The 24,724-nt window shown below is 34.4% G+C and overlaps 1 protein-coding gene and 1 long non-coding RNA gene across 2 annotated transcripts; one reads left to right on the plus strand and one right to left on the minus strand.

Annotated features, from left to right (window-relative positions):
• Positions 1–8,269: 8,269 nt before the first annotated feature.
• Positions 8,270–12,257, minus strand: LOC149414446 (uncharacterized). The gene is made up of 3 exons (XR_016304051.1): positions 12,053–12,257; positions 10,658–10,807; positions 8,270–10,559 (listed from the first exon to the last, which is right to left on the minus strand). It is a non-coding gene; the product is annotated as an uncharacterized LOC149414446 (long non-coding RNA).
• A 1,579-nt stretch (positions 12,258–13,836) lies between these two features.
• Positions 13,837–16,319, plus strand: LOC149414447 (uncharacterized). Its single transcript, XM_089644176.1, has 6 exons — positions 13,837–14,088; positions 14,171–14,280; positions 14,450–14,687; positions 14,938–15,009; positions 15,122–15,238; positions 16,230–16,319. Exons 1-6 carry the CDS (start codon positions 14,005–14,007, stop codon positions 16,317–16,319), a joined length of 711 nt encoding a protein of 236 aa, XP_089500302.1. The 5' UTR covers positions 13,837–14,004.
• The last annotated feature ends 8,405 nt before the right edge of the window (positions 16,320–24,724 follow it).

Genomic DNA, 24,724 nt, shown 5'->3' on the forward strand with positions numbered 1-24,724 from the left:
AACTGCCTCACCTCGCCGAGTCTTCTGCTCCATAACCTTCTGGTATTACCTCATCAAGACCAGCCGGCTCTGCTCAGGAAAACCACCGACACGAGAAGCGAGCAGAGACGAATGCACACCCAGTGCCCAACAATCACCGAGCACCGGGTGCGGGAGGCAGATTGTTCATAAATTTGTACTATTATCATCATCATCGGCCGTAAAGGAGCATTTTCATCGGTTGAAGACACGTTTTGGAACCGGCGCCCAAACTTACAGTCTTGTGCGGACTCCCGTCCAGTACAGTTATGATTAATTACTTTTGTGATATATAAAATATTGTCAAAATTTATTCACAACAGTTTTATCCCGGCAACATAATGGATCTATTTCAAAAGGTTACATAGTTTAATTTCAACCCGTTAATTATTAGGAGACCAAATTTGGTCCCAAACATCTATGAATTTGGTTTCCTAATATTCAAAGGGTCAACACCGAACACATCTTTCGTGCTTTCGTAGCTTTGTATATTTTATACCAAAGTTCTACGGAACATATTTTGATGAGCACTATGGTCTTATGGACGAATGAAATAAAGATATTTTCGGATAACAATTAACGAGGAGAGAGGATTAAAAACCAATACTTAACGAGAAGTTATTACAAAAAGAACAGCCAAAAGAGAGTCCCTATTAAACGTGGCCTTAAAGCATAATCCATATTTCGATATGGGAACATTTATTTTAATTGATAAAAAATACGCTTTCATTTTAAAAGAGTCTTTGTTAGCAATTTAAAACTTTTTGGATTGTTATTGATTTCTTTTGATGTTGATCTTTCGGGGCTAAATTTGAGATAAATTGTGATTTTTTTTACATCTGATATAAATAAAATTTTGAAAATTATATTACTTTTTTGGTTATAAAAAAATATATAACTGTGGTGTTTATCCGTGCTGATCATCCAGATTCCTTTGTAATAAAATTATGTGGGTACTCCGTTACTATTTGGTTTTATTCAGGTAGCTACAAGTATTGATACAATGGACAATATAAGAGTTTGCTAATGAAGAGAGGACGAATTACAACAGACATGCCTTTTTATAGGTCTCGGTCATGCTGTCCCACTCAGATATGCCTGTCTCTTTCATACCTACAGACATACGTTCACTTATACTGATGAATTAGCTGTAATTTTAAAAATTTGTACATAAAATACTAAAGGACTATAGGTGCATGCAACAAAATATTATAAGATGAATATTTGTCTCAAACAATTTTTATTCTTTAATAAATAATTAATCAATTTACAGAGAATAATCATTTGAATTTGAATTTCAACAATTTTTTTTTGTAATTTTACATCTAGAGATAATTCGTTAAACCATTTCACTACATTATATTTATAAAATGTTTGGGCTGTGGTGGTTTTGCAGCACGGGGAGGTTATAGAACATTTGGTATGTTGCTGTTTGAAAAAAGTATTTGTTTTTCGTTGTTGAAAGAATCTTTATGAAATTGTAAAAGTAATGTTTTTTTAAAATGATTAGCAGAGAAGGGACTTTAAATTCTATAAATAATCTGGTGGTGGGGTAGTCACATGTCTTATTTAAAATTATTTTTATTAATATTCTCTGGATGATTTCTACAGGCAAGAGAGAGGTTTTCAATACACCACCTAAGCCAAAAATTCCATATTGCAATACAGATTGAATCAGTGAAAAAAAAAAAAAAAAAAAAATTTTTTTAGCATAAGACACATTTATTATAAGACAGAGTTTCAAATAAAAATAATCAAAGTTAACATGCTTTTCTTTACAAGAGTCAAAAACACGTGTGTGAAGGGAAAAAATTTAAATTATAAAAACACATCAAGTGAAGTGATTTTTGTTCTTTTAAATAATAATATATAAAGTAATATAGTGAGATGTCATCGTCACTCTAATTCGCTAAATTATTTAAGGTAGTGAAGTTTATTTTATTTTTGTGGTTATTATAGTCCGGTTCTAACCTTATTTTACAAGCAATAATTATTAGCCTGAAACACTCATCCACATTGAAAAATCTCCTGATAAAAGATACATGACGCCAACGGGACTAACGTTATCAACGGTTCTAACCTTATTTCTGTCGTTAGTTGATTAAACCACACCACTCCAGTATACGTGTAATAGTGTTGTGCAAAACTAGTGTTCATTAATGGAGTGCATAAGTGACCTATAGAATTTTGCCTATTGCTCTCAACACGAACCATGGCATGGTGTGACTTCTTATACAGATCTTTGCGGGTTTGAAGCAGCGTATTTTTTGTATACCTATGTATTTTTTAGTGGTGGGACATGGAAGTCTTTGAAAAGTTGTGAGGTTGGGTAGTCTGATGGTTTTTTTTATATTTTTTTTTATTAACAGCCTTTCAGTGATTTCCAGCGGTAAAAGTGATGATTTGTAAGCTCCCCCCCATGCAACAATACCATACTGTTATTATTGAATTGAATTGGTATTATTTAATGGGCTAGAGCGTAGTAAAAATTTTAAAGAATTTTTAAGTTAAGTATATTTCTTAGACTAATAAATATGTAAATGAGTTTTCTTAATCTATTTATGATATTATTTATGTGAGTTTTCCACTTAAGGTTACTATCTATTTTTACACCTAAATATTTAATTTCATTTTTATTTGTTATGCATAAATAGTCATTATTTTGGCAAGTAAATTTTTTGAATGTGCATTTTTTTTAATGTATTTTAATATTTAAGGTAACAAAAGAGTTTTTGCTTAAACTAAAAATTATATAATATGTTTGTTCAATATTTAATGTTAATAAGTTTTTATCAAACCATTCTTTTAACGTATTGATATCTTTGTTAGCAATTATTTCAAGTTCATTCAATGAATTCGCTTGAAATATAATTGCAGTATCATCTGCATATGAAATGAGTTTTCCTGTTAATGGTAATTTAAAGATAACATATAATATGAATAGAAGAGGGTCAAAAATGGTGCCTTGTGGTATTCCAAAGTCACTTGTGTTCGGTTCACTGAGAGTGTTATTTATTTTTACATATTCTATCATATGATTTCTAGAGTTTAGGAAACTTTCTATTCACATTTTAGCATTATCTATAATTCCTATTTTGTTAAGCTTGTTCAGTAATTTTTATGACTTATGCTGTCGAAGGCTTTCTTTAGGTCTATGAATATTGCAAGAGATTGTTTGCCTTTGTCTAGTGCTTGATGTATTTTTGTTGTTAAATCTATAATTGCGTCCTGTGTGCTTATTTTTGTGCGAAATCCAAATTGTTGGTCACTCAATATATTATTAGTTTCAATAAATTTTAGTAGTTTTGCTACCTTTTCAAAAATTTTAGAGATATTTGACAATATTGAAATAGGTCGGTAGTTATTAACTTCTTTAGCATCACCTAATTTAAAAATCGGTGAAATAATAGTTTTTTTTTTGTATATAGATGGAAAGATTCCCTTTTTAAGACGATTATTTATGATATGTGTAATAGGTTTTTTCAAAAAATTAAGATTTTTTTCAGAATTTCAACGGTGATCCCATCAAAACCTGGTGCTGACTCAGTTTTTAGGTTTTGTATTATAACAACAGTTTCTTGTTCAGTTATCGTTTCGAATGTTCTGACCGTTTTATTTAACGAAGCTACTGGAATTTCTAATGTGGTGGTATTATCTATGTTGTTAGTTATTTCGTTTGCGAGTTTTTTTCCGACTTTTGAAAAAAATATATTTAAAGCATTCGCACATAGTTTTGGGTTATCAGAAACTTGGATCATATTATTGTTAATGTATAGCTTGAAAATGTCGCTTGTCTTTCTTTTTTTATCAATTATTTCATTTATTGTTTTCCAAATTTTTTTACCATTGTTACCTGAATTTAACACCTTTTGTTTATAGAATTCTTCTTTGGTCATTTTAATTAGTGCCGTTAGTTTATTTCTGTATTTTTTAAAGTGTAAAATAATTGAATTTTTTAGTGGGAATTTTTTTGTTAGTTTAAATAATTTTTCTTTTTCTCTAATGGAAACCACTAGACCATTGGTAATCCATGGTTTTATTTTTTCAATTTTTTTTATATATATTTTTTGTGGATTTCATAGCTTGAATCCTTTATACCTATTATGCTTTTGTAAGGTGTCATGAAATTTTAAAGCACTTCTATTTACATCTTCTGTGCAGAGTATAGATTCCCATGTTTAGTGAGACAGTTTTTTATGAAGGGTTTGTTGGTTTATCGATATTTTAGGAATGTTAGATTTATTACTATTATTAATGTTTTTTTTTCTATGTTATAGTTAAGAATACATGTATGATGGTCCGTTATGTTGTTTCTCGATATTATTGTTTGAAGATTATCAGTGTAGTTGGAGTTACACCATATATGATCAATACACGATGGTATTTGATTATTAAATTCTCTAGTATATTTATTTATATAGGGTTTAAAATTTAAAGCGGTCATTATGTTGATATAATTGTCCTTTTCAATAGTGTGATTATTTTCAGCAATGTTAAAATTAATATTACCAATTAGAAAATAATTTGTACATGTATTATTTAAAATAATATTATTTAATTCTGCAATAAAAGTGGATGTAACAGCTGAGTGTGTCCTGTATATTGATATTATTTGTAAAGGTAATTTAGTATTAATGCTCAATCTTATAATAATACAGTTTGCATTAGTCATATTCGTTTCAGTAAAGAGTACCTACGTCTTTAAAAATCGTCTTTGTGTATATAACAATACCACTATTTTTGTTAATATAATGTGAGCTCTGAAAGTAGTTGTAATTGGGGAGAGTTGGGATGATTGAGTTGGTTTTTAAATGGGCTTCAGTCAATATGATTATGTCAGGATATTTATTTAATACATTTAGGTTTACTAGAAAATGATCAAAATTTTTCTTTATAGATCGTATGTTTAGATGCAATATGGTAAAGGAATCTGGAGTCATTTGAAGTATTGTGTTACAGTCATTTGAGTTTGTCACAAATTATTTTTTTACATAATTTTTTTTTCCAGATGTTGAATAATGTAGTCATCCATTTCTAGTTTTAGCAAAAGGATTAAATTTAACCTTTAACTATGGACGTGAAAAAAAAATCACACTCCCATGGACGTCGGGTCACACAGACCCCTTCATAAAATTCTTATAATTTTCAAACCTGGACCAATCTGACTTTAGCAAGGAGTTTATATGTATAAAGTATTTATAAATAAAAGATCGAATAATAAAAATAATCAACTTTTATTCATATTTTAATAATTATCTCCAAATTTAACAAACCTAGTCAGTTTTCAGTCTTAATTGACTTGAGATCATATTAAGGCTCCTTAATTATAGTAGGTATTACAAAAATCAAAACCAATAATTTTTCCTAGCTAGTAAAAGAAACAGTAACAAAAAGTCATAAAAAAAACTTCTGAAAGAAATAAAATAAAAATTCTCACAAGGATCAAACTTGTGTAAAATTACTGGCACTCAGAACATAGAGGCTTGGAACACTGAAGACAACCTGGCTTCTTGCAGTTAATACAGGCATGGGTTGTCTTTCTAGAGAGCTTGATGGGCAAAATCTACATCTTTTACGATTTTAAGGACCAACTTCTTCAGCCTGTATTGCCGCTGGGGGCACATCTGCACCTAATATTCGAGTAATTGTCAACCTCAATTCTCTAGGCAACTTTGTGCATAAAACTCGTCTTTGAGCATGTGGCAGGACTAGAGACCGCGCTAAAGTTTTCAAAAAATCACCTCTTTCTATTTTCTTTTCCTGTTCCTGATTGAACAAGACGTAAACATTTACTCCACTTAAATCTAGAACAAATTAAAAAAGTTTGTAATACTAAAATGTAAGAAAATTATAGTAGACGGGTCACATAGGGCCGAGTATATTTGTATGGAAATTATAGTCAACGGGCTCCCAGGCCCTGATCAGACTTTAAATGATTATTACTCACGTAATAAGTGCCGGATGACGCGACCTTCTGCCTCCTTGGTCATAACACAACTAAAACTGAAGCTACTGAGACGCGCGGGGATGGCACGCGCGGGGATGGCACGCGCGGGGAAGGTGTTTATTCCGAAAAATTGAAGAAGGGGTTGGGCCTCTGAGACCCGACGTCCATAATTAAAGGTTAATAATATATGAGCGTTTGATGCAATTTTGTTCAGTGAAGCGAAGGAATATATTTTTAAAATATTCTGATATTTGTAATCGTACTGTATATAGTTTTAAACGGTTGTGAAACGTTTTATTTAATCACATTTAAGGTTTTGAAGAATTTCAACGATATTATAATTTCTAGTAAAGTATAAGAGTTTTTCGTAAATGGAAATAAATTGATATGTAAATTACTGGGAATTAATATACAGAAAATTATACAAAGTACTGAAGATATATTATAGTTTTTATAATATAATCTAACTATTAAATTAAAAATTAAATTAAAAAAGTAAATTTTGGCAAAACTAAAATCAATAGATTTTAAAAGGAACAAAAAATAATGTTTTTCACTGTTGACAGCAATTGCAATAATATTGTTTTTATGAGTGATCATGTAGTTGAGTTGAATACTATTAAAATAATTTGTGCCATAAATTTCTGCTGTAGGTACAAATAGAGAAGGATTTTGACAGTTGTTCAAAGCAATAACAACAATATACAGTTCAGTGGCCTTTATAAAAACAGTAGAAAATTTCTGACACTTAGAGTTAATATCAAGAATATAAGATTTATATTTTTTAGTACGGAAATTACAGGCACTGTTTAGTTGAATTCCAAAACAAGGATTTTGTGATAGTAATATTGTTAGTAGATAAAGTACTTAATGAATTTTTTTACCAAAAAGTTAAAGTTGGCAATACTGAAAACAATAAACTTTAAACAGTTAATATAATTGAAATTAATAAAATACTTCGTTTTTACCACTTTTATTGTTTATTGCCAACATGTTTCATGGGCAACACTTCTTTATAAAGAAGTGAGCGTTGCTCATTAAACATGTTGGTAATAAAAAATAAAAGTGGTAAAAACGAAGTATTTTATTAATTTCAATTAAAATGGTGCCACAAAATAAGTTTGCTGTGTTAGAAGAAGTTAATAAAATGTTAACTAAAATAATTCGTCAACTTACTTTTCACAGCTTTTCATTTTTTAAATGTTTTTCTTCTATAGAAGCAAGTGCTTGTGTTTAAAAGAGTGGTGAGCCCCAAGATGAAGAATATGTAGTGTTTGTAATCGATAATGATTTGAGGAAATATGATTATTAAAAAAAAAATGTAAAAAAACAAATTAAATTTATATTTATTAAGAAAAAGATAATTAATAATGAAGTAAGTAAAATGACATGGTTCACAATGCTACAACTGGGCCACTCGACCTACTTCTATTTTAAGTGTTTTTTATAATGTTTATATAATCGAGTTGAAATATGTGCACTTATTTATTTATTTATATATATAATTTGTACATTTATTTATAACAATTACAGGTAATAAAGCCTAAGACGTTATAATTGTACCATTTATGCAGTGTATATGCAATGCCAAAAATCTCGTAAATGCGCTATAGGACACAAAAAATAAATCTAATTTCTTATCTACCGCATTCAAAAAGCACGTAGCTCTCCCCACAGGTGAGTTCATTAATAAATTAGTGCGGCTTGCTCTACTATATAGAAGATTGTGATGACGTCCTCGAGAGTGAGACTCTGGTACAAAAAAATTTAATTGGGCCAGTGTCTCATTATTAGATAAGTGACCGTTTATTAGTTGGAAAAAATATTTAAGCAAAGCAATACCTCTACGTGTCTCTAGGGAGTGGTAATTGGTCATGCCTAATATATAAATCGATGGGTAAAGCCAAGGGTAACGTCCATAGAGCCGCGAGAATAAAAACCTTAAAATTTTTTTATGGACTCTTTCAATACGTAAAGTGTATGTTAATTCATGTGGAGCCCAGATGATCGAGTTTGATTCAAGTACACTTAAGACTAGTGTGTTATATAATAACGTCAGTGTTTTTGATATATGATATAAGATTTTCACGGCCAAAAGTATTTTTGTTATTTGTTATGTGTTATTTAAAATAACACAACTGCCCTGATGATGGACACTGCAATGTTGTCCGAAACGTAGGCTAAAGAAAGAGTTAGCGCAACACGGCATAACACCCCAAAAACAAATAACAAAAATGTGCACTTATAAGTTATAACATATTTAGTTATATCGCTGTTATGTTAATAACAATTCACCCATTTTGCTTTACTTTCAGAAGATGTCTTAAAAAACGAATATAAATACAATATTTAGTGAGAATAATGGGTATGTTTCAGTTTTATGTACCTTCGGTTACAGCGCATCCGCTCTCGTTAAGCGAAACTTTGATGATGAATAAATATATTTGTTTGAGAGATCAGTTTCATCGTGCAATTAATTAATTAAAATAATATATAGTATATTTTCGGCACGTTCCAGAGTGGAAGATACTACCAGTATCGCCCTGGTGTAAGACCACCATTCAGAATTGAAACGTTGCTCCAAATGGCTTTAGCCGTGTTAAGTGACTAGACCTGAATAGCCAGGTACTTCCCCACCTTCCTCTTTCCCTTCCCCACTTACCTTCAGCCTCACAACATCCCCCAATTGGGGATGCCATAGTCTCACTGGCTCCAGACGGGAGCAGTTGGGACTCTTGTGAGGTATTCACTATAAAAAAAATAAAAAAAACATCCCCGGCTCGAGTTCACTGCGAGAGTCAGCTAATTGATTGCGATGTAGTAGAGTTTTATCATTTCTGGCTATTAAACCAGGATAGCTGGCCTGGATATTGAGTATCTTTTTTGCGAAATGTCAGTCATTTAGTTTAATTTGACTAAGACACGGCCAATAGGCCGGCATTATCGTTACTCACCACATAAATAGTTTCGTTCTTGTTGGCCGTATTCTCACCTTTTCTTCAAAATTGAGATGCACTTTTAACGTTCTCAGATGCACGAGCTGTGTGAGTTGCGGAGCTGCTTCCAAAAAATATTGAATAAAATTAAGCTTCTTAACCTTAGCTTTACTAACGATTGTAAATTATTTCGTGTGTAGTTCGTTTTACTCCATGGTGTTTAAGATTGTGTCTCGTCAGAGAGACCATTCGACAAAATGAATAGTTGCACTTACAACATGAAAAAGGTTTTTCTCCACTGTGAGTTAGCATGTGGCTCTTCAGATGGCCATTTTGAGAACATGAATAATTGCACTCGGAACATGAAAAAGGTTTTTCTCAACTGTGAGTCAGCAAGTGGCTCTTCAGATTGCCCTTTAGAGAAAATGAATAGTTGCACTCAGAACATGAAAAAGCTTTTTCTCCACTGTGAGTCAGCAGGTGCTTCATAAGATCGCCCCTTCGAGAACATGAATAATTGCACTCAGAACATGAAAAAGGTTTTTCTCCACTGTGAATCAGCATGTGCCTCTTTAGATCGCCCTTTCGAGAAAAAAAATAGTTGCACTCGGAACATGAAAAAGCTTTTTCTCCACTGTGAGTCAGCATGTGCCTCATAAGATCGCTCCTTCGATAACATGAATAATTGCACTCAGAACATGAAAAAGGTTTTTCTCCACTGTGAATCAGCATGTGCTTCATAAGATCGCCCCTTCGAGAACATGAATAATTGCACTCAGAACATGAAAAAGGTTTTTCTCCACTGTGAGTCAGCATGTGGCTCTTCAGTTGGCCACTTAGAGAACATGAATAATTGCACACATAACATGAAAAAGGTTTTTCTCCGCTGTGAGTCAGCATGTGGCTCTTCAGTTGGCCACTTTGAGAACATGAATAATTGCACTCATAACATGAAAAAGGTTTTTCTCCACTGTGAGTCAGCAAGTGCATCTTTAGATAGCCCTTCCGAGAAAATGAATAGTGGCACTCGGAACACGAAAAAGGTTTTTCTCCACTGTGAGTCAGCATGTGGCTCTTCAGTTGGCCACTTTGATAACATGAATAATTGCACTCAGAACATGAAAAGGGTTTTTCTCCACTGTGAGTCAGCATGTGGCTCTTCAGTTGGCCACTTTGAGAACATGAATAATTGCACTTGAAACATGAAAAAGGTTTTTCTCCACTGTGAGTCAGCATGTGCCTCTTTAGATCGCACTTTCGAGAAATAAAATAGTTGCACTCGGAACATGAAAAAGGTTTTTCTCCACTGTGAGTCAGCATGTGCCTCATAAGATCGCCCCTTCGAGAACATGAATAACTGCACTAAGAACATGAAAAAGGTTTTTCTCCACTGTGAGTCAACATGTAGCTCTTCAGTTGGCCACTTTGAGAACATGAATAATTGCACTCATAACATGAAAAAGGTTTTTCTCCGCTGTGATTCAGCATGTGTCTCATCAGATTGCCCTTTCGAGAATATAAATTGTTGCACACCGAACATGACAAATGTTTTTTTCCAATATGGATGCGTAAGTGCCTTTTGAAATTCGACTTATGAGAATTGGAATAGTTACAATGAGAACAAAATAATTGTTTCTCCACAGGATGCGTCTTCTGATCTGTAGAAAAAAAGAAAGTAATTCGATTATAAAGGCATAATACGACTTGATAACAACGATGGCAGAATTGTTAAATTTCAGAAAAAAAGTGATTTTACCGGATTGGACAATTCTTTGAAAGCGTTCTGAGCATTCCTTTTTAACATCCGGCAGGTCTATGTCAATTTCCATACAAGAGAATCCCCCATCATTATCTTCTCGGCGTCCGAGTTCCTCCTTGACGGTAATAGTCTCCACATTAATGCAAGCTATAACATGAACGTACATTGATCATCGATATTAAACTCATTTAAAAAAAAGCTTAAAATAGAAACAATAAAATAAATCACTGCAGAAGTGAGAAATAAGTGGAGAGAGTTCAAGGTTATTTTAAGAATATCAATAAGAACGACCCCGAATGTCCGCTTCAGAAGGAATAAGCATTTGCTCTTGAGTACCTTCAGTATGAAGTTGTTGTTTTTAAATCAATGAAATGATAATATGTATTTTTAACGAATGAGGATGAGGTGGAAACTTGAGGAATCGAGCACTTATTGTAAGCCTTGGCGGCTTATGTGATCGTAGCGTATGGTCACATCAAACAAATCACAAATAAACTCCTCAAAACAATACATATTTTCCTAGACATAAGAAATTTATATAAAATAAAATAATTGAAAATAATATTCTTGGCAATTTGCCAATCATTTATAAAATATGGAATAAATGCTTGGGGAAGAGCAACAAACTCGGCTATCGATTCATTAGAAATCGCACAGAAACCGATCTGAAAGGTAATATTAAAAAAACATAGACTGACTGGTACAGACCAAATATTCAACAGTTGTGACGTACTAGATATACGCCAATTATACGTTAAAACACTACTTAACTACATTTTTGACCAAAAAAACAAATTTCAACATGCAAAAAATATCACTAACAGACCAGTTAGACAAGCGTACAAAGAAAACATAAAAACTCTGACGGTAAATACAAGTTTTGGACAAATACACTATCAATACCATGCTATAAAAGCTTTCAACAGTCTACCACTTGAAAATAAAATTGAGGAAAACAAAAATAAATTCAGACACAAAATTACAAAATGGATTAAAGAACCAAAAAGACAATATTACCAAAATTTTAAAACATAAAATAATAAAAACTATACGTAACACACAAAACTTTGGCTGTTTCCTGCAAAGATAAAAAAAAATCTGGTAAAAACTAAAATAACTGCCACTAAAGAGGAAAACGTTAACAAACATATAATGTTCTGTCGCCATGGCAATCCAAAATGGACTTGTATTTTAATTTTTTTATTTAAGAAACAAACATTCCCGGGTTACGAATAACCTGAAAACATTTGAAAATCTCCAACTACCACCACAGTAAGCGGATAAAATTGCTTGTGTTGTGAGGGAAGACGCCTGGGTGGGACCCAAGCGCGATGTCAACTCAGCCACCGACCGGTCTAATACAATTTATTTAACATAAGCAATGCAACTCACTGGCTGTCTGAGAACTCTCCGCATATCGCAAACATTCCTTCTTTACATCTGGGAGGTCGAAATCCATATACGTGTACGGCATTTCACCTCCGCCTTCTTCCTGGGGCCCTGGTTCCGTTTTGATGAAAACAGTTTCTGGATTTACTAGATCCATGGCACCGCTGTCGCAGGGTTTGGTAATTGGTTAACGCCGAAACAAATATATATACCTGAAACAAACAAAGTTGTAACGTATTCCTACGAGCACACGAAAGCATTTAAATTATCGATTAGATCAACAGATATGAAGTGTCAACTTCAAGGTCAAGATAGTCACAAAATGTATCCCTTATTTCAAATATCATTGTTTTGACAGAATATTCCAAGCAAACAAAATTTAATAATATTAAATACAATACAATAAGCTGAAGTAAAACAGAGATCACGGGTCGTTGCACAAATGCATTAATTCATAAAGATTGACAACTCGACCTTCTATAGAATTGGTTTGGTCAAGATTTTAACCTTAGATCTGACAAATTTTCTGACATCGGTGACGGCCCACCACACCATCGACAAAGAGTAGAAGAAATTTATAAAAAGGCTCAACTATAGACAATATAATTCTGCTTCGGAACCTACCGAAAATTCAATTTATTAGCCTAAAACATAAGTGAAATGTCACCCAAGACAACAAAGTCCCATCTGACAAAGCGCTGTCCTAACCATAACTGATTAGCAAACGCAAAACACAATCGGAAATGAAATTGTAGGATTACGCGTGACTATATATCGCCCTTGAGGTGATTTTGCACAAAAACGGCGCTATACAAGTCATCCAATATCAATTATTTTATTATTATTAGGCTAGCTTTAGACTTGTAAGTTTTTTCGTAAATTTACGACTTCTAGCCAATGGGCATATTGCATTTTGAAAATCCAATACGCCCATTGGCTAGAAGTCGTAAATTTACGAAAAAACTTACAAGTCTAAAGCTACCCTTATATCTACATTGTCAACATCGCACGTAGTGCACATTGCACATCACTCTTAACCTTTCCCTTACTGTGCTAAATAAAATCCACGCGTTCCGGTGCTGCATAGTCAATACACATCTCAAAATTAGCGATTTAGTTTCGGAAAAATATTAATATTTATAGTTAATCGCTTATGTTTATTCATCCACTGGATCGGCCACGCGAAATAAATAATTTTGCCTCGATTGCTCGAGATATCCAGACGATCATTTATTTCATTTTTCGCAAACATTACTTAGAATTTTTACATGGAGTCATACAAAATTGTTATGGTGCTATATAGCCAATGAGTTATCCTGTATTTTGCCGTTTGTTTCATTTTTGTAGAATTTTTAGAAAAATATAAAAAAAATCGTAAAGTTTAATATCGCGTGAATCCTGCGTGTTTGTTACTTTGAAACTGCCGTGACAGCTACTTTTTGAGGTCATCATTAAAATATTTTATATTTATGTATGTTGTCTGTGGCTTACTTGATAATGAAAGATACATGTGTATGGAAAAAAGATTTCATTTTAATCGTAAACAGCATTTCAGAAATCGTAGGTGAAAAAAATATTTTAAAGAATTTGATCACGGACTGTCCAAATGTAATGAATTAAATTACTATATTTAGTACATTTAACACACTGAAATTGTATTAAATTAGGAAGATAATTTTATTCAGCCTTACTCATAATGAAATCCCTAATACGACGATAATACTCCGTATTAGCTATACAGGGGTGGGGGCCTATACTGGTCAGATTAAAAATATTTACTCATAATCATAAATTTTCCCAATATAGCTCGACCGCTGGATTATGGAATATGATTTTTTTACAGTAGCAACACTTGAAAAATTTGGCATTTTGCGGCGTGTTGCCAACTTCACGTTTATTCAAATGTCAAAAAAGTAATCCAAGAATTGGTTTGTTTATCTTCGAATAACCTAAAAATGGATAATGTTGAGATTAATTTTGTTGAAGAGGTAGAATTAAAAAGGCGCAAGCGTAACAAAAATTGGGGTGACGTTGAAAAGGTTTGTTAACTTTTATCTTGGCTCTAATGTTTTGTTTACTTGTTTGAAATTAGTGTAAGTATAATGATTGTTTTCCTTGTAGGCCTTGTTGAAGGACTGTGTGACTGAACACGTGAGGGCTGTAGAGAACAAAAACTCGGACGGTAACACCCTAATTGCCAAGAGGGAAGCTTGGAAGCTTGTTTTATTAAAGTAAGTATACCTCCATAATATATCCGCATTGTTAACTTTTCTACAGATTAAACTTTAAGTTTGTCGCTTCGTAGCTTTGACATCCATTTCAAATAAAAAAATATCATAGTATAAAATTAATCAGGTAAAGGTATTCATACCACATAATTAATAGCACACTATTTTTCAGATTTAACACACTAAGTGACCAAAAAAGAGACATGGGTCAGATACAAGCTCAATGGAAGATGCTCAAATTGGCTTGTAAGAGCCAATTGAGCCGGTATAGGAGGGAAGTGATGGCAACAGGTGGAGGTCCCCAACCACCAAGTCCTTCGCAGGATATTCTCTCGATGGTGGATTTGTTACCACATGAATTCGTAACGGACAAAAATGTTGACGATAGCGATTCAACATTTAAAGCAAAGGTAAATATCTTTTTATCGAAGGAAGCAAATACTTTGTGGTGTGACATTATATATTAAATGGAAAACACACACTTTGTAAAACACAACTTTTTATATGAATTAATATTTAACAGCCAACCAGCATTTTTTTTCAAAAGATAAGTTGATAGTAATATTATTGAAATATTGATGGTTCTGTCTATATTTAAACTCATGTAAATCTTGCTTTAATTGTGGGAGTTATATTGGTAATTGTGTTTTATTATTACAGATGAATTTTCCTACATCAACCCCTCACTCCACACTGCCACACTCTGTTCCCAATAGGAAGTTGTCTTTTGAGGTAATATACCTAAACCTACTTAAATGATCAGCGCAACAATGAGTGCTAACTATTTGCAATATTTAAAGCAGTAACTTTTCAGTTGGACATAATCTTTTGTTTATATCAACAGGAAACAAGTGAAGCTGATTCGCCACCACCGCCACTATCACCACAAGCATACACCATCCAGCATGTCCCGCTGCATGCTTGCCCTCCACCTCCACCTCGGAGGCGCCCACGCCATAAAGTAAGTATTTCTTCACACCACATTTTTGTTTGCTCAACTGACTTTATTGTCGTACCAAAACTGAAAGTTTACTAAGAAAAACAATAACTCATATATGAATATTATTTTTTTATGTATAAAATGCACGATAATTAAGAGATTTGCAGAGAATAGATTAAAACACCGTACTAGGTGACTGCCTGTTTCATGGTGACTAAAGTTGAATATAGTTATTTTGTATGTAGTGTTGACATATGGATTAATAAAAATAATAATTGTAAAGCGCCGTTTTTGTGAGAAATCACCTCTGCTGTACACTTTGTTATATATAGGCACTATCTAAGTTTATTATTTACAAAGATACATAAACATACTTACCTGGATTGGAAATTGGAAAAATTATAATAGAAAGTTGGAATTTTTTTATTATGTAATAATTACAGTTTACAATGTATAATAATATTTGCTAACAATAATGATATATAAAAATTAGTTTTCACAATTTTTTTTTTGAATTTTTTTTATGTTTCTCCTTTATGGAAGCAGACGCTTGTGTTTAAAAGAGATGCTGAGTATCGAGATGAACATTATTTATATAAGTATCCTTATTAATAATTTAAGGAGTTAAGAATATTAAAAATATAAGTGTATATCAACAATGTACAATTTAACGATTTATGACGTTACATTATTTAATTGACGAATTTCGTTATTTTGATTTTTTACATTGAAATGATCTCTGATAGAATAATTAATAATAATTATGTTAAACCAGTTATGAAAACTTTGTCATTTAATGTTTTTATTTTCAGGAAGACGACTTAGCCCAAATGAAGGCGAACGTCTTTGAAGAAACAAAAAAAATAATGCACCTTGAGCACCAAAAAAAATGGAGTACTTGTTCAGGCTCATGAAAGACGAATCCAGGGCTAAAATTCGTCTACAGGAAGTAGAGTCACAGACCAGGGTTAGCTTGATGAAGAAGGAAAGTGACCTTAAAAATTGTCTACAGGATGAAGAGTCGCAGACCAGGATTAGGTTCATGGAGGAGGAACACAAAATTAAAATGTCGATGCTGAAAGATGGATGGATAGCCAAATAATTATTTTATTTTAAGAGTATGTATGATATATGGTGTGATTGTGGGCGAGGCAAGTGGTTTGACAGACTGTCCTCTCTGCGTAACCTTTCTAGGAAGGGTGCAATGTTTGGTTAATTAGAATTTGTATACATCCCAATTGATTTCTCGTAACCCTCACTTTTAGTACTACCATTACGTAGTGGAATCCAAAAGCTTGTCAATGCATTGTCATTGTAGTTCAACAATAGCTGGAAAGCGCACATTACTTATGACTTGTTCATGTTTTCAGTTGGTTGTTGGTCATTCACTGACCCATAAGGGTTGGGAAATGGAAGGTTAGGTACATTTATAAATTAAACAATCTCTTCTTGCTATACAAATGTCTCATATATTGCAATAAATGAATCCACGCTACTAGAAAAAGCTTTATTCTCTTTGTGGATGGATTTGGCAGTTAATTTACTGATTTTAAATCTATTTTTGCTGTCATGTCTCTCTAAACTGTCGGCCAATGAAAATACATGCAGTTTTGTTAGGTTTTGATGAGCAAATATTAAATATTCAGTACTCGACGTAAAATGTGTTACGAGGTTGAACTTTCAGGAAATTAAAAAAAAAAAAACAAAGAAAAAACTGTTTTGTTAATGAAGGTTTTTTGAATCTAAACTCTTAACTGTAACCTTTGATAAAACTACAGAAAAAAACATCATCCACATAAAGATTCAGCATTAAAAAACTAGGCAGAAAGTTACAAGTTTTACATAAATAATAGAATAGTTTACAGTTTATAGGAACATAGTATGGAATGTGTTAGTATGGAATGTTATAGGAACATAGTATGGAAGCAACACCAATAAACCGGAGTGACCAATCACAGGCATCCGGAACGTTGGTGTTGGCAGCTCTCTATGCCGTGAAGGAGCGCATCTAGTGGAGTATCCTTGTTCATCAGAGCGTTTGGAGTGGGAGTCGTAACCCTCGGCAACAGAGACTCGAAGATGTGGGCAACATGAAAGCAAACCAAAGAAAGATTAAAAAGTACACATATTTGTATTACTTTGTGTTATTCCACAAACTGTTCATTAAATATACTATGGTTTTAGCCATGCTTGACATTTGTATAGCAAGAAGAGATTGTTTAATTTATAAATGTACCTAACCTTCCATTTCCCAACCCTTATGGGTCAGTGAATGACCAACAACCAACTGAAAACATGACAAATGACTCTCCGAATAAGCTAATGGGAGAAGAGTTTGGAACGTTAAGAGAGTTAGAGCGAAGCATGTCAGTCCACCATTAATCGAGTTATCTGCATTTATCCCTTCTTTCAATATCTCTACAACCTTGTCAATTCTCATAAACATGCTTCCCAAATACACTCTCATTTACCTATTAAATATAAAGTACCCATTAATCATACACATTCATTTTAAAGTTAAGTTGAATTGAATTCCTTGTAATATAAATAGACCAGCTCAACGCCCATGTAAACATAATGAGGAAATCTATAAATGGTTTCTCAGTTAGGTGAATTACACATGACTATAAATTAAGCACGTTGTAAACTGATTTCCCTAAAATAAAAATAAATAAACAATATTGATCATACCTTAGTCTTATTATTATATCTTCATTATTGTGTAATATGCATTTGTGTCGCAGGTACATTATACTACTGAGTATGTACATTTTTTCAGTGTAATATAATTATATATGTAGATACAATCATATCGAGTACATACTAATACATTTAAAAATGTTGATCAATGAACACCTGTCTAGTGGCATTTCCAATACGATTGATTGGGGCTACTTGTTCATTTGGGGCTACTTCCATGAAACCACCACCACCTGCTTCTGCTCCTGCATCCTCATCATGTTCTTCATCCATCATCATCTATTCCAAATTACAAATCATACAATTAGTACATACAAAACTCTAATGTAAGGAATATCTAAAAACTGACATATTATATTATGTTTCATTTTAACACATCTTTTATTTTGAGTTGTTTTCTTACCTAACTGAGGATCATTCATATCGATGGCAAGACAATGGAGAACAGCAAGAGCTACGATAGTTGTCTTGATGGTATCGAGAGATCCTGACATACCCCGCAGCAGGCAACGAAATCTCTGTTTCCATACCCCAAAACATCTCTCCACCGTGTTGCGAGTAGATATTTGAGCCCTGTTATACGCCACTTCTCTGGGGTTTCTTGGGTTCCTAACTGGGGTGAACAGATATGGTGTACAGGCATAACCTCCGTCTCCCAACAGTCGTCCGTTGAAGTGACCTTCTTCAAACCTCTGCTTGATGGAACTTTCCCGGAAAATACGAGCATCGTGAGTACTGCCTCTCCAATGAGCAACAATATCCATAATTTTTAGTTCTGCATTGCACACCACCTGGAATGAATTTATTCATGCAATCAATGTTGGTTAATGTTTATATTTCAGACACGTATTGAGGTTTATCACTTTACAAACCTGGACATTTAAGGAATATATCCCCTTCCTATTGATGTAATATTGGCCGGCATCACCCCCAACTTTCCTTATTTTAATGTGCGTGCAGTCAATGGCACCCATTACTCCAGGAAAACGTTTTATTCCTTGGAACTTTGCAACTGTTGATTGTTGCTCTTCAATAGATTGTGGCATTTTAATGTACTGTGGAGAAAGGCGGGCAAATGCAGTTGCGACCCTTTTGGCAATACGGGACATTGTCTGTTGACTAAATCCATGTAAATCTGCACAATCATCTTGTATCTGCGAAAAAAATGTTATAATAATTTAAAAACGGTTTAGTTATCGATTTTGCTGATTTGTTTCACAGGAATGCAACTATAAACACTATCCTTACCTCGTTTCTGCCCCAGTATCGTATGGCACAAAGAACTTGGAGATCGGTAGATATTTTTCCACCCCGTTTGTTATTGACATGCAAATATGGCCGTACCAAGTCGATCAAACGTCTCATATTTGCTTTGGTGAATCTATATTTGGACCTAAAATCTCCTTCCGTTAGCGCCGTAAATGGGTCATACCGCTTTTTGTATGTTTTCCGTGCCCGTGGTGGATGAATACGGTCAAGATTTGCCAAAGCTCCAGTCAAAACGTCAAAATTGTCAAAGTCAGCCATTTCCGAATTTAATACGCTCATAATACTGCCTAATCCTACTCTTCGGGTGGGTTAAATTTTGACGTCTGCTAATACGGTCAGATTAGGCAATGCGCATGCGCGCGAGTTGGCGCTATTATGAGTAAAAATTTCACTTAACCTGTCCGTATTATCGTAGTGTTTCGATTATGAGTAAGGCTGATTGTCTACAATTACCAATCGCTGCCTTAGTTCTTGTATGGTCAATAGACCATTTAGCAAATTTTACAGGAGACGTTTTTTTTTGTTTTTACAGGCAAATTCTAAAAAATTCTCGATTTTGGTCATTTCGTTTAGTACATATGTGTAACAGGAAATTTTTAAAGATCATTTTTCGAAGATTGAAGCTATAAAATGCCCATATTATGACTTTAAAGGTGGACGTTGAACATGGCATGAAAATGATGAATGATTATTTTGGATGCTGAACATAATCGTCTGGAGATTGAACAATTCGGCTCCCATAAGTTTAAGGTATTTTTTGTTCAATTAGCCAATTAGTGGTAAATTGTATATATAGGGGGATTTTCAGATTTCAAATACTTTACTTTTATCTTAGTTAGTAGTTGAGTTAAAGAATTACTTTAAAATATACAAACACAGTCCTTGAGTTGATTTTTCACAAAAACTGCTGTATATAAATCATCCAATATTTTGGAAGTTTGAAAAAATGCACAAGTACAAAGGTACCTACCGCTAATATACTACTATCGGCTGTCGGTGCATGCATGATGTGAAAAATTCTTACACCGTACATATTACGGCCTCCGTGGTCTAGTCGTACTTTTGACTAGAAATCCGGAGGTCGCGGATTCAAACCCCGGCGTGCGCAAGTAAATTTTATTTGATTCATTTATGTTATTTCACAAATTATTCATTTAAAATAATATATAGTTTATTTGCGGCATGTTCCAGAGAGGAAGATATGGGGTAAAGACCACCATAAAAATTGAAATAGCTCTAGCCGTGTTTGGTGATCAGATCTGAATAGATACTCACATACCATCTCTCTTCTCCTTCATCCTCCTTCCTCTCTTTCTCCTCTCCATCTCCTTCCCCTCCACACTACCTTCAGCCTCACAATATACTAATATATCCCAATTGGGGATTCCATAGTCTCACTGGCTCCAGATGGTTGGGAGCAGTTGAGACTGTGTGCGGTATTTCATTTAAAAAAATCGTGGTGCGTAAAATTATTGAAGTTCAATTTTCAGCTGAAATTTTTTATTTTTTTATTGTTTCGTTACCTACATTTGATAAATGTAATTTTTAAAGTTTACTCACTTCAGAAAGATTTTTTCTTTTGGATGGTCTTATTTGCCGTGAGCTTATTATTTATGTTGATTGTCGTGGGTAAAATATTATTTTTTTAAATACTTTCAGCTCTTAAAATCCTAAAATTATAATATCCCGTGATTTGGGTTATGGGTGTGCGCTATTTAACATTACATTTATTGTTGTTAGTCGTTTGCCTATTTGTTTTTATTGTAGTTCCTACATAAGAATATGTTTATTGTTTGTTATGTGACTAAAAAAAAAAAAATCAGAAACTTTCAATTGAATGAATTCAAAATTGAAATATTTGGACTTCGTTTTCATCAGCGATCTCAGCAGTGATAACGGATAAAATATGTGTCGTAGATGTCTTTCAATCAGACTATGAGGACAGTCGACTTTTTGCACATTTCCATTTCCTGGCTCTTTTGTTGTATTTCTTGAATAAAAATAAGTTTTAATGCACTAATATAATTTATTAATACTCATTTTTGGTAAAAGTCTTAAGTTTGTAAATAAATAAATAATAAATGAAGCATCCTGTACTTTTTAAAAAATATTATATTCATAACTTTCAGTGTTTGAATGTTCAATATCCAGGAGAGTGAACAAATAAGAACTGAAACATTATTCCGTGAGTGGATATTGGCACTCGAAAAATGCTGAAAATGTCACTTAAAAACCAAAAAATATGTTTTTTTTAGCTTCATTAATGCGTAATATATCTGCATGTACTGTATCATATAATAATAACAACCATGGTTCAAACAATCAAAAATATTTCATTAAACTTTATAAACTTGCAATCAATTCTCCATTGTACACAAGCAGGCAAATCACGCTGGCTGACCTTTACAAGATGGCGGATCGGCTCTTCAAATCACTTCGCGCGCTGCTATACGGGAGGTAGGGAGATTGGCCATCTAGCCCACTATGGGTGTTATATATCATTGCCTGCAAGGGTTTGCAATAATTTCCACAGATTTGTGGTCAGCAAAAATCATTAAAAATGCTGATTAAATCTGAATAAGGTACTTTGAACTTAAACAAAGAAGCTTAAATAACCTTGTTTGATGTAATCGTGGCTTTGTTTAGCAGTTTTAGCATCATAATACTCGGTATAGGATCCAGTCGAAATTCCTTATTGGTCTTAGGGCCCGTTCCCACTTCCGTTTTTAAATTGGAGGCGGGTCCCGTTTTAAAATCGGATGCCCTACGGCCCTGTTCACACCTCCGTTTTAAAAAAGGATCCTACTCTACGAAAAAAAAAAAATTGTCGATTCAATCAAAACATTTTATTTGCTCATTCTTCAGTAGACGATCGTGCGCAATGGACGACGATGAAGCTCTTGTTGTCATGTGGTACTTATTAAAAAGAAGGAAAAAAGTGAAAAAAAAAATTTTGGGTTCACCCAATCATAGCTGAAAGATTTTCCGTAGGAACTTTCCAAGTGTTAATTGGTGAGTTGAGAAGTGATTAACTAAAGTTCTTTAATTATTTTAGAATGTCCTTCCCTGTCCTCCTCTTTCTATCACTTCCTTTAACCATCTACTGGAACGAGTTTCAGAGAGCTTAATATATAAAAATACTAAAAATTAGAGAGTACATTTGTCTTGAAGAAAGGCTTTTGATATTTTTAAGGTAAGAAAACAATAACAACTCAAATATTTTTATAGTGTGTTTATTAAACTAATACGCTCTTCCGTGCATCGTGCATCTAAATATATTTTGATGCACGATTTACGAAAATACATTTTAAAACAAGTTGATAATTTACCAAAATCTTTACTTTTTTTTATTCTAATTTCTCAAAATCCGGCATGAATAAACAGAAAATTTCTCGCCAAGCCCATAATTTTAATGATTTTTTTTTAAACCCTTCTGTCGTTTTATCCTACAGCCCAACTCTTTCTTCGACTAGTGGGATAAAATTTTCGGGATTTATTTCCTTATCAATTATTATAGTTTTAATTTATTTACTCAACAAGATAACCAAATACAACCACGCAGCGTGCCTGCTTCCTTGCGACTGGGAGCGGCCAAGAAGGGGTCGGGGTGTGGCGGGTACTCTGCCGGAACGAATAGGCGACAAGTGTGAACAGATCCATACAAAACTATGAGCGAGCGAGTTCCGATACGATTTTAAAACGGACGCGCTGCACTGGCAATCCATCTGACAAAAAATGCCAGATTCGTTTTAAAATCGTGTCGGACAAGTGTGAACAGCTCCATACATCCACTACAGCCGCTAGGGCATCCGATTTTAAAACAGGACCCGCCTCCGTTTTTAAAACGGAAGTGGGGACGGGCCCTAAGGGCCAAGTAAGGGAACAGGTTCATCAAAAATTTCAAACAATATGTTGCACTTTACTACAATTTGTCAACTAGTTTTATTTGATAAATAATATGATATGTCCCTAGGTATATACATGACTTGAATTCACAGAAAGGCCAAAGCAAACACGTGCGCCCGCATCTGTCTCTGTGATTTTACACGCAGATGGAGGCGGCAGTCGGATATTATTAGACCTTAAATATTTAGTCAATAGCGTGGCCGGAAATCGCAATAAAAAATTTGAAAGCCAACTTAGAAATACACCCATTAGTCGGCAGATTTAGCTCTAGCCCCTCATAAAGTCGTAAATCTGAAATGGGTGTATCGTTAAGCCAGCGACCCGGCAGTAAAAACCTTCGCCCAAGGCTAGGCCATTGCAATTGTTTGAAGGTCTTTTGCACAAATGTAATTTTAACATCTTTTAAAATAATAATAACTCTAGCGGTGAGGATGGCGATGCCAGCGCCACGGATTCAGACAACGTACCGAAGTGGGGTAAAGCGGAACCACTTTAGTTCCAGCACCCCACGACAGGCGCTACGGTCGCCAGATCGCGCGGGTGAATACAACTGATTCAGCTCTAACAGTCACGCTCTCGCCCCCCCCTTGGGGCGGTCGCCCAGGCGCTTCCTACCAGGAAGCTGCCCTCTCGACAGTCACGCTCTCGCCTCTCAGGAGTCATCATCTTGCCTCCCCTTGGGGCGGCCGCCGAGGCGCCTCCGCCCAGGAGGCTGCCCTCTCGGCGGCCACGATCTCGCCTAGTTCTCAACAGTCACGCTCTCGCCTCTCAGGAGTCATCATCTCGCCTCCCCATGGGGCGGCCGCCGAGGCGCCTAGGAGGCTGCCCTCTCGGCGGTCACGATCTCGCCTAGTTCTCAACAGATTCCGCAACCAACAGTCACGCTCTCGCCTCTCAGGAGTCACCATCTCGCGTCCGCCGAGAAACCTCTTGCCATCCCCCTTGGAGCGGTCGTCGAGGCTCTTCCCGTAACCCCGCGAACTTCCGCCCAGGAAGCCAAAGTGGTCGCCAGACTTCCGCCCAGGAAGCTGCCCTCTCAGAAGTCGCTGCCTGCCGACTCCGCCCTTCGGAGCCTTGGCCCAGGCTGAACTGATTCCGCCCTTCGGAACCAGCCGAAGTTGCCGCTTTTGTGTATCAGTGATAAGTGCGAACGTAGAGATCCGCGGTTCCAGAAACATCGCTAAGAGAAGTGCCTGAGCAATTTTTTTCATATTTAACTCGTTACGTGACCCAACTTTTAAGACATTGAATGAACAATAATTAAGGATTAAGTAAAAGGACAATTAGTTTTAAGAATTACAATTTAAGACTAGTATTAAGCTAAGACTAAAACTAACCCTTAACTTTATACATATTTTTTTTAAATAAATTTATAATAGTGTATGCAACTAAGTAACTTCTTTTTTTTGTAATCGTTCCTCCTTATCTTTTATATGAATAATATTAATTATTAACTTCCCTTAAGTAGAGTTATAACAAATATTCTAAAAGGAAGCAAGTCCAGCAATAACCGGTGCCTCAGAAACATCATTTAGACGGTTCCAGTGACAGCAACGAAACCGGTTCCTTGTAACTGGGATTGGAAAATCGACCACCTCTAGTGACATTTCCATTGCGTCTTGCATTGTCGCA

Source organism: Hesperophylax consimilis, chromosome 20, assembly GCF_061612785.1.
Source record: "Hesperophylax consimilis isolate HC1 chromosome 20, BYU_Hcon_1.0, whole genome shotgun sequence".
NCBI lineage: Eukaryota > Metazoa > Arthropoda > Insecta > Trichoptera > Limnephilidae > Hesperophylax > Hesperophylax consimilis.

Excerpts from the sequence above, each read along its gene's own strand:
- LOC149414447 (XM_089644176.1), top strand. The coding sequence starts at position 14,005 with ATGGATAATGTTGAGATTAATTTTGTTGAAGAGGTAGAATTAAAAAGG. Across the intron at positions 14,688-14,937 it reads ATTCAACATTTAAAGCAAAG|ATGAATTTTCCTACATCAAC; the intron begins GTAAATATCTTT and ends TTATTATTACAG. Across the intron at positions 15,239-16,229 it reads GGAGGCGCCCACGCCATAAA|GATGAAGAGTCGCAGACCAG; the intron begins GTAAGTATTTCT and ends AATTGTCTACAG.